The sequence below is a fragment of the Microtus ochrogaster genome, chromosome 19, assembly GCF_000317375.1.
Source record: "Microtus ochrogaster isolate Prairie Vole_2 chromosome 19, MicOch1.0, whole genome shotgun sequence".
Lineage (NCBI taxonomy): Eukaryota > Metazoa > Chordata > Mammalia > Rodentia > Cricetidae > Microtus > Microtus ochrogaster.
The window spans coordinates 43,258,046-43,269,183 of NC_022021.1; the positions used below are offsets into that span (position 1 = coordinate 43,258,046).

Below are 11,138 nucleotides of genomic sequence, written 5' to 3' on the forward strand. Positions count from 1 at the left end.
CTCTTGTAGACCAGGCTGGTCTCGAACTCACAGAGATCCACCTGCATCTGCCTCCCGAGTGCTGGGATTAAAGGCATGCGCCACCACCGCCCGGCTTTTATGTATACTCTTGTATATAAAATTAATGGCAATATATAAGGGATAGTTACAAGTGTGTCTATATTAAAGACCTAAATGTCTTATACATATATGATTTCTAGTACAATAGATGCATTCTAAGCAGTAGCACATATAAGAAATCTTAAAATAGGGGCTGGTGAGATGGCTCATGGGTAAAGGCACCTGCTACAGGGCCTGACGACCCAAGTTTCATCTCCAGGAGCCAGCCACACAGAGGAAGGAAAGAACCAACTCTTGAACGTTCTCCTCTAAGCTACATGCATATGAGCACACACACACAATGTAATAAAACATAAAAGAATACTCCAGTATAAACATGAGAGATGAAAATAAAATATTATCCTAGCGGTGTGGTAAAAGTTACACTTCACCGGTAGTGAATTCAGCTTGGACATTCTCATGGCACTTTAGTAATCGGATACTCACATCAAAATAGGACCCTGCATGTTCTAGTATTAGCTGAGTAGAATCAGGCTTATTTTTGCAGTATGTGACGTACATCTGAAACTTGTCTGCCTATAACAAAAAAAAGAGAAAGAGAGGGAGAGGGAGAGGGAGAGAAAGAGAGAAAAGAAAACAAAAGGAACATTTTATTTCGTTATCTTCTCCCAACCACAAGTCACAACATAAAAGCCTTTGATATGGGAGATAAATTCTCTGGACTAAGGAAATAGAAGCTTCCACAGGAGAAACTGTTTTAGAAGAAAAGCCACTGCACTAAGAGGCCTCGTCTGGGCAAGAGCCTCTTCCCTGAGCAGACCGGGCCCTCATGCAGGACAAATCCCAACATCAACCAGAGGCTTGGCTTGATGTTCTAGTTCAAGCCATCAGTATGACCAATAAGAACGCATCCCAGTGGGACCCACGGGAATCTCTCTCTGGGAGGAAAGGTGTACTTTTCCAGGTGCCAAGGAAGCAGAAGAAGACAGCAACCAAGAAGTGTACAGAACCCTCCCTGCTTCTTCCCACCATGTGAGAGAGAACAGGTAGTGGGGGCTCTTTACCCAGGTGACAAAGCAGTGTCCCACATCCTCTGGCAGCTGCTCGTACTTCTCCAGTTCCTTTAGGAAGATGCTGTAGAGGAGAAAGAGGTTGTTATGAAGGTGTCGAGATCATTTTACTAGTAAGATAAGCCAGAGTTGGAAAACTTCTGTGTCCTCTGCATTTTAAGGTTTAACAAAATTTGTAGCTCCTGACTAGGGTAAGTTACTCTAACTTGAAGCGGTCCTTTTGGTGTTCAAATCTTTCCTAACAGAAACTTCACACCAGCAGTCTCCTCGAGGAAGACACTAGTGTTAGGCAGCTGGAAGAAAATACTAAGGTCTCACTCACAAGTAGAGCCTAGAAAGGCTCCTAGGAATCCAGAGTAAACAGTGGATACTGGGGGCTGGGAGAGTCAGGAGGGGGTGTGGGGAGAGGCTGGTCCACAGGAGGTCCACACCACCTGGTCTCACTACAGTGACATCAACACAATGAAAAACACCACATTCCATGTTTCAAAGTAGAAGAAACTGAAATATGCACGGCTGACTGGCTCAGGCCGAATTTCAACGGAATCACTGAACTCTGCTAAATTCAGCTGTAAATCTTTTTTCGTAATGGAGTATCACCGCAGTCTCCCTCAACCCAGTGAAGCCGCTTACTTGTTGTGGAACTCGTAGATTTCCTGCATGTTCCCAAAGATGATGAGTTCTTTGTTGACGATGCCTGGGGGGATCTCCTCCACCCCGCTGGTCATTTCCCACAAGTAGGTCTGCCCAAGAAGGAGGCAAAGGCATAGAAAAAAAATCAACTCCAACTTTCAAGAAGCACCCACTCCGACAGCCTATAAACAGGGACCGGGAGCCTAGGAGTGTTTGTAAGAGTGGTCCCTCTGAGCAAACATGAAAAACGTCTGTCTTTATAGTTGCTGTTAACACTTGGGAAGATTTATTATAGGTCTTTAGCTTATTCCCAGCTTCAAAATTGGAATGAAATCTGTCACAAGGTAAAAATACAAAACAAAATAACAAAACCAAGCAGGGTGTGCCCGAGTACCAGGCGCCATACAGTCAGGCACATTTCTTTGAAGCTGCTATTCTCTACACAAAGAGTGTGAGCCAGGCTATCCATGTGACAAGTGAATGAGAGGTTTCGTGCTGTGTCATCTCTGCAGTGAGCCAACACACTCCTGGAACACCACAGAACACGGAACATGGATGCTACACTGTCAGTATTCCGATAACCAGCAACAGAGTAATAAAACAGCAAGCCGAAACTCGGTCTGAATGAACAAGGAGAAGTCTTACATCCATGCACTCGCGAAGGTCTCTCACATAAGCCTTTTCAGTCTGAATTAGCTCAGCCATTATGAACCTTGAAATGAACAAAAAAATTGTTCAACTCAGTTAAGTTATATACTCTTATGACTCTTTATTGTCATCTATTTTATAGAGATTTATTAAATAAATGGAGAGCCTAGAAGTATTATACCTAAGGTAAAGGCTAGAGGGAGGTAAATCAAGAACAGACAGAACGACAGCCATCTACTAATTCCAAGATATTTGAAAACACTCGACCAGAGCGCCTATGGCGACACCCAGGCTGCCCAGCTCCACTGTGGACTGTGGTTTGACTCAGTCCATACCCTCTGGATTCCAGATACACTGCTCCCTCCCACTCCCCACAGAATGAGAACCAAATCTCTCCTCACACTGCCAAATGTCTCCGGGCAACAAAACTACCAGAGCGGGAACTCAGTGGAAGTAGGGAGATCTTTAGTTAGTAAGCATAGCTTACAAACTTTTTAAATACCTACATCTGAGTTGTCAGTTTTCTCTACCACTGTTAGCAAGCAATTTGCCAACCTAGGAAAGGAAGGCACAGAGAAAACAGGACAAGACACCGAGTCATGTGATAAGAAGTCAGCTCTCAGAGAAGTGAAATCTCAGCAGACACTTGACTGCCACGCTTGCCCAGCAGCCTGTCTGCAGGCTGGCTGACACTCCCTTCAGGCAATGCTGGCTTACTCTTTCCTGCGGGCAGATTTCCGTTTCTCTTCATTGAGTTCGTGAGCAGCATCCCGAAGCTTGACCTCTGACCCAGGAATGCTGGCAGGAATGATGTCCAGCTGAAGGCTTTTGCTCTGTGGAATGAGAGTCAATGAAGCCAGTTAATGACAGCAGCTGAGATGGCATGGGACCAAGACCACGACTTGTCCAAGGGTGTACAAAGCAATTCACCGATTTGTTGGAATCTGAAGAAATCCCCAGGGCTTTCTCCAAAGAGGTCCGGTACTTCTCCATGCGCAGAGAGAAGTCTCTATACCTCTTATCCACCGCGGTCACACATTTTTTTATCTCTGCTGCATGGGCATGCCCTTTTTCACAAAAGCCATCAGCCAGCTGTATCAATAGCTTCACTCTCTCTTTGGTTTGCTGCGAAAACAACGGGAAAGTGCTATGAGGCACGTGAACCCAACGCACAGGGGAAGTGGCACCCTGTCTGCCCTGAAACCATCCAGCCTGCCTCCCTGAGGCTAGACTGCCAATCTTCCCTCCGCTCTTCCACAGTGAGTGGAGTTCCTATGAGCTCAAAGTTAGAACTGAGTGTATCTGTCAAGGGTCTCCTCTGGTCAGTAACAATCTGCAGAACGGTCAGTGAATGAATGAATGAATGAATGAATGAATGAATGAGGAGGTCCATGCAGGACATTCTTTAGCTTTATTCTACTTCTTTGCACAACAGATGTGTGTTGCATAAGCAGTTCCTTGCTGCATACATGTTTTTCTGTGCATCTAGTTCTGACCTCCAGATCTTCAGGGACAACCAGGCACCAAGAACAGCCCACAGGAAAACTCACCAACAGCAAACTCTCTTCTGAGAAGCAGCTCCATTTTTATAACAAAGGCTATTTCACTTTATGCACACAGAAAAGTATGAAGTCAATCACGACTCCGTACTTTCCTTAGCGTTAGGGCTTGCCATACAGCAAAGGCTATGCACACGCAGCATCAGCTTCACCCAGCTCTGACTTCTCAGCACCCTTTCACGTCATCACCTTGATAGCTACTACTGGGTTTTCCTTGAGATCTGACATTTCAAGGAAGCAAATTATTGTTTCAAGGAACCTGCTTTTCTCAGTTACACTTTAAAAATAAAACAAGAAATAATTATTTTTATTTTATGTACATGGATGTTTTGTCTACACGTTCATTTATGCACCACCAGTGTGCTAGGGCATCAGATTCCGTGGAACCTGAGTTTCAGACAGCTCTAGGCCATCATGTGGGTGCTGGGAATAGAATCTGGGTCCTAGGGAAGAACAGCCAGGTCTTTTAACCACTGATTCATATTTAGAAAATCAACTGAAAACTGTTGAAAACAAAGTCAGATTTCAACTCCCATTCTACACTATCTGATTTTGTAAATGTGAAATGAAAGTTTTGAGCCAGAATTCTCTGGGAAACCTCCCTAGTCTAACTTCACAGCAAGACCTGGGGTTGAGCACCTAGTTCCCATTACCTGGCTCAGGTCTTCCTCTGGCTCTGTTTACAGGTGCTTCTGCCGAGAAGACTATACCCTAGAGATCCCCAGAGAATGTCCCTTCACATCTCTTCTCTAATAAGGACCACCTTCCTAAGTATCCTGTGGATCGTCTTCCTAATAGTCCCATGCACAACCTTCCTAAGTATCCTGTGGACCACCTTCCTAAGTATCCTGTGGACCACCTTCCTAAGTATCCTGTGGACCACCTTCCTAAGTATCCCATGGACCACCTTGCTAAGTATCCCGTGGACCACCTTCCTAAGAGTTCTGTGGACCACCTTCCTAAGTATCCCGTGGATCATCTTGCTAAGTTTTGTGGATCACCTTCCTAAATATCCCGTGGACCACCTTCCTAAGAGTTCTGTGGATCACCTTCCTAAGTATCCCGTGGATCATCTTGCTAAGTTTTGTGGATCACCTTGCTAACAGTTCTGTGGACCACCTCCAAAGCACAGTTGCTCTGTGTCAGTCACTCTCCGATCTACTTATTATTTTCTAAGATGGTGTAAATTATTTCTACCTTTGGATGACTGTTGTTTGTCTTTCAGGTATGAATGTCACCTCCAGAAGCAGGGGGTGTTATATACTAATATCTCTTCCACTGTGGTAAAGTCCACCCGAGGAAATAATGCTCAATCTGCATAGACAAGTTTTAACGGTTTAAGTACCTTAAGAGCTGAGAATAAATAAGTAAAAATAAAAAAAAAGACAACACAGTTTGCTGACCTTAATACAGTAAACAAAACCTAATACAATGTTTAACAAAATCAATAGTTAGTTGTACAGTCTTGGGAACAGCGTGGTCAGATGATACCTACAGTTTTAGATTTTACAAAACACAAGATTCAAAGATATGCAACCCACTGTCTTAACCTTCCAATAGTCACACTCAAACTCAACAGGAAGGAATGTTTGGGAGAAATGGGAAACCTCCCACGCCTATTGCCCTAGTGAATGAGGTGGCCCCATCACTGAAATCATACCCTAGATAGATAGTCAGCAGTGCAGCCCCAGGACTGTGAAGAGGCTAAGGAGACCAACATGACGGGGAGCTGAGCAGAGGAGGAAACAGCTGTTTTCTGATCTACCTCTGGGTGCAACATTAGGCACTTCCTTAACATCCTTCCAATCAAAGGATTGCTGGAGAAAAACACAGAATTGTAACGCTCCCAGTACTGACGATTTTGTACCTTTACTAACAAATCACGAATTACATGGCTGAATGTGCTGTATCCAGGGAATGGAAAGCCACGGTTCTCACACCTTTGATGCAGGACCAGTCTGCTCTCTGGGTGTTCTCGGGATCTCTAGGAGTGGGCATTTTCCACCTTGCCTGAGTCCCACCCTCCCCAGTGCCCAGCATCTCACCCAGTGCACTAGGGAACCAGCTCTCTGCAGCCCCAGTGCATGATGAACAGGACCAGGCTACCCAAGGCCCAGCACACTCAGAAACTGAGGGGAACAGGAGGAGAGGCCAGGAGGAGGATCCAGAAATGTTACAGAAGCAAAAACACAAACAGGCCAAACACAAAGTAGCTATTGTGACATCAATTGGTGGGAAAAGTCCTCTTTATGTTTTCAAAGCTGGTTAAGGGCCACATAAGACAGTTATTCTAGACGTTTTGGGTTTTTGGAGACAGGGTCTCTCTCTATAGCCCTGGCAGGACTGAACTCGTTATGTAGACCAGGCTAGCCTTAAATTCACAAAAGATTCATCTGTCTCTGCCTCCCAGGTTCTGGGATTATAGGTGTGTGCCATCATGGCCAGTTCCTCCCTCCCTTCCCTCCTTTTAGCCTCTCTCTCTCTCTCTCTCTCTCTCTCTCTCTCTCTCTCTCTCTCTCTCTCTTTAAAGATAATCAATTATTCCTGTTTCTTTACAGGAATACTTATATCTTTTTGCAAAAAAAAAAATGTTATTCAGGTTGGTGAATTATTTTTCACTCTTAAATCTGAAATAACTGTCAGCATCTTCTAAAAACTCAAACATACTGTTAAAATATATTTTAAAAAAATCTTTCAGCGTGTGTGCACACACCCACACAAAATAAAACCAACCGTTTACTGAATATCAAGCTAGGGGGTCACTGAATGAGACTTGCTGTTAAGCTGGAAATCTGAGTGCGGTCCCCAGGATCACATGGTCAAAGGAGAACCAACTCCTACCAGCCGGCCTCAACCCCTCCGTGTATGCTGTCGCATGTATAGCTCAACACAAATAAATGGTATTTAAAAACAAACTCTGAGGACAAAAAAGCAGCAAAATCATAGAGAAGGGAACTAATTCTAGGCAATTTAAAACACCCTGAGATAAAGACCAGAACCAGCCCCTGGGAAGCACGCTTTCGGGAATAATCTGTGTCAATGTGTCTATTTATAGTCCAGGTGACACCAAGATACAATCCATCTGAAGTAGGCATCCAATTCTCTTTTAAAGAGAAAAGCGGCAATGCCTCTAGTGTCACAAACAGGTGAACAACCAGTAACCAAGACTGTGACATCAGCTTTGCCAGCTGTAGCCACAGACGGTGTTGGGAACTGACTGCGCTGAGTGGTGCCACTGTGGCGCTTTCCAGGAACCGGTGATAAGGAAGGGCAAGGCACAGACTACAGAATCAGATCACACACACCCTGGTGTTTCAGAAAAACAGCAACACTTGATAAAATAACTCAAAAAGCAAACAAGAGGAAGACAGCCAAGAAATAACACAAGAGACAAAGCAAAAGCTAGAAGACATGGAGGTTGTTGCGGAAATCAGGTGAACACATCACAGGTAAGCAAAGTGAGACCATTAAAGGCTCCGACCAGGGAAGAACATCACATCAGCTCAGCCTATGGCACCTCACTGGGCAGCTATTTCTCCAGCGTCACAGGCCTCTCTCAACACTGCCTCTGACAAGTACCCTTCCCTGAAGTGGATGTTCTGGGTTGTGCTGGGAGAGCCGAGAAGACTCGTGGACCAGAAACCCATTCCTGCAGGTTTACCTTGGCCGTTATCTGAAACTCCTCATGTTCTTTCAGCAGCTCCTGGGTGTGCTGGATGCTGGACCCTGTAGAGGTGTGTGTGGAAAGGTAGAACTCCCCGTTGTCATGGATCCACTCTAACGCCTACAGGAGAGCAATGCAAACACATTTAGGGGAAGCAGACATCACTGCATGCCTTGGTGTGTAGGCCAAGGTCGGCACGCATTAACAACCCCTCATACAGATACACGGCTGATAGGAGCATCACAGCTCCAGGGTTAAAGAGCAGGGCAGGGCAAAAGGATTCTGTCACCAACATGACAATGGTTCAAAGAGTTCTTATGACCATGATCCTAACAGGACAGTCAGAGAACCTCTACTCAATGTCTCTTTTCAAGAACACAGAGGTGGGCTGGGAGAAGGACAGAGGGAGCCATAGCTTTCTAATGCTACAGGGTTTCAAGTCAAAACAGGTATGCCTTTCTAGCCTTTGGTTTCCTTCCCAGACTACTACGTCCCTGGAACCACCTGGACTGATGCCTACTTCACTCGTGCTTGGGGGTGGAGAGGACCCATCCCACAGTATGTGTAATCTTCCGCTCAGGAGAAGCCAGGACTTCGCCTTCCCAGTCTAACGACAACGCTTGAGGAAAGGTGTCAGTGCTTAAAATGGAATCGGACTATTTAAACAAGTCCAAACAGGCCAAGCTAAGGAAAACCAGCATTTTTAAAAAGCAGGAACGTCTCTGTGTCCCAGAGTCCTGAAGCCATCTGTGCTAACATGTTGCTGCTGGAACACCCACTTAGCTTCTCTTTCAGATACATCACTGCATTGTTGGCAGTATGTGCACATGTGCACACTGCACATGTGAAGGTCGGAGGTTAATTTATGATGTCACCACTCAGGAGCCAGCCACTCTCATTTTAGGGAGTTTCTCCCATTGGCTTGGGACTAATCAAATAGGCTATGCCTATCTCTGCCTCCCTCAGCACTGTGATTTTAAGTGTATACCTCCATAGCATGACTTTGTTTTGTTTTTTGCTCAACTTTTTTTAAAGATGTCGGTTCTGGGGTTCAAATTTAGTCCTAAGAACTTTACCTCCTATGCCACTGCCCCCAGTCCCACTGTGGAATTTTTGTAGGAAATCAAGCCATGGGGCAGTTCAGCTATCAGCTGGACATTTTCTTCTTTGTGCTTAAAGACGGTCAGTCCATCTTGGAAACAATGTTAACACTGGCAAAAATGAAGGCTCCATTGAAAAGCGTTTCCAAGTACACAGTGTAGAGGCAGATGACCTCAGGAATAAGAGTGGCCAGAACCCCAGGCTGCAGCCAGATCCCATGAGAAACTAGGGAGCCAGATGCCTGCCCCCTACCTTACAAAGTGCGAAGGAGACAAAGTGAGTCAGATTGCAATCACAATGAGAAAAGGAGGACCGTATCAGGAGGGGGCCATGAGAGGCGGGGTCTCCTGTGGGACTTGCAGGCTAAGGAGCAGTCCAGGGATGACATGAGTGATCAGAGGCCAGCTCGGCCTGCCACAGGAGAGAAAGCAGAAGAGGCCAGAGCAGAGGCTGTGGAGAGCAAGTGAGCCCACAGAGGTGCGGGCAGAGCTTGAAGTTCTTTGCAGCCGCGAATGTGGGCGCTGTATAGAGAAGGCTGAAATGGAGACTGAGTGGAGTGGAAATGGCGGAGGCTCTGTTGGGATGGGGAGGGTAGAGTGGGGCACACAGGAGGTCAGCACCCCCAACTAAGAAACAAAGGGGGGGGGCAAGGAGAACAAAGGAAAGGCAGGGATCGAAGACACACCTGTCACTCCTCACTGAATACCATGAGAGTGAGGCCCGGGCACAGGGACTCAGGAGAGCAGCTTAGCTTCTGGTGAGGCCGAAGTGGAGACACGCTGAGGAGTACCAGAAATTTATACATCTGGGAGCCGAAAATAGAGGTCAGGGCTGGGAGACACTCAGGGACAGATAAGAGGAGAGGAAGTATCAAGAACAGCGTGAACTCCATCCCAGACAGCTTCAGTGGTGGAGATAAGAGAGGAAGCCCTGGGAGGTGGAAGCAGGAAGGGCCAGGGAATGACAAGCCCAGAGGTGGTACCATGGAGACCATGCCCCTTTCCACACTGCCATCCACTCAGAAATCTTAGCGTGCATCACTGAAAACCACAAAATCTGAGGGAGCATGGTCTGCCGTCAGCCGCGGATGTCTACCAGATGCCATGGGTCCATGTGGAGCAGAGCTCAGGACAGCAGCCTGGCAGGTCCCCATCCATCAGCAACGCCAGAAGGACGCGCAGCTGTGCTCCCTGAGGCTGAACTGAACCTTGTCTTCTCAGAGACCTAACCGTGTGAAAGGGTGTGTAACACCACCTCGGTAGGGACCAGAGCCACCTCCATAACATGAAGCACCGTGCAGTGGAGTGTCATGAGACACCACAGCCCGCCACTGTGCGGATTTGATCACAAACAGAGAACCAGATCCAAGCTCCAGAATCTGTAGGTAGTTGAGACGTTCTCAACATGGCTGCCCTTTGAAACTAACAGATCAGCCTGGAACAAAATCTATATGCTATGTGAGAAACCGAAACTGAAATTTCATTTCTCCCTGGCTGGCAAGGCCTGACTGAATGTTTGGGGTCAGGCGTGTGGTGCTGTGTGTGGTTTCACAAAGAGCCCACACTGGACTCTCAGTTAGGACAGAGGTCAACACTGACTGCCCACAGGAGCAGCCCTGGGTGGCAATCACTTCACACAGAGGATATCCACCCCAAGCCTAGGCACACTCACGTTTTGAGGGAATGAAATTAATCCTGCATTTCTCTACCTGTACTGAAGCCAAGAACACTGAGATGAATTTTACTGTTCAAGACATAAGTAAATAGATTACTTTAAAATGAAGTTCAGTCAGTCTGAAGACAGTCTCCCCATAAGCACTTTATCCCACAGTGTCCTCAGGATATAATGGACCCTTCATGTCTCTGCCTCAGCCAAACTCAAGAACCCTTTTTGATTATCTTGAATTATTAGAAATTCTGTCATGTTTCTCATGTAGTTTTAGTTCAATTTACCTGAAAATTCACTTTTTCCTTAATATATAAACACAGCAGTGTAAGAGAGGAAGCACCTGCTGAGTTTCTATACGCACTTACCCAGGACTCGACAAAGCTTTGGAAACAATAATTACATCAATGACTTGTACTTGGCAGCTCTTGGTGTGAGGTGAAGGCAGGTCGGGAAAACCAAATGGCACACTTGTACAGCATGAAACAAATAGGGCGTCACACTTTCACAGGCTTTGGGGCTTTATTTTTGTTACAAACTTAAAGGGCATGATTGTTTGTGCCATCAGAATGTAATGCGTTAAAGAGGGCTTTTATAACAAAAATCTGCCCATCTAGGAAAGGAGGTGTGAGCATGGGTGGAGCACTAACTGCTGAGCACTCACCCTGTGTGAGCATGGGTGGAACACTAACTGCTGAGCATTCCTGTGTGAGGATGGGAGGAACACTAACTGCTGAG

At 46.1% G+C, this 11,138-nt stretch overlaps 1 protein-coding gene across 2 annotated transcripts in view; it reads right to left on the bottom strand.

Moving 5' to 3' along the window:
* Positions 1 to 11,138, bottom strand: part of Trio (trio Rho guanine nucleotide exchange factor) — a 287,626-nt gene that overhangs the window by 101,889 nt on the left and 174,599 nt on the right. For both annotated transcript variants that reach the window (XM_026783734.1, XM_005356663.3), the window contains exons 21-27: positions 7,632 to 7,754; positions 3,342 to 3,536; positions 3,129 to 3,244; positions 2,409 to 2,475; positions 1,764 to 1,873; positions 1,125 to 1,194; positions 547 to 636 (exon numbers count right to left, since the gene is read on the bottom strand). In XM_026783734.1, coding sequence (XP_026639535.1) covers positions 547 to 636; positions 1,125 to 1,194; positions 1,764 to 1,873; positions 2,409 to 2,475; positions 3,129 to 3,244; positions 3,342 to 3,536; positions 7,632 to 7,754 — 771 coding nt within the window. The remainder of the gene's footprint in view (positions 1 to 546; positions 637 to 1,124; positions 1,195 to 1,763; positions 1,874 to 2,408; positions 2,476 to 3,128; positions 3,245 to 3,341; positions 3,537 to 7,631; positions 7,755 to 11,138) is intronic.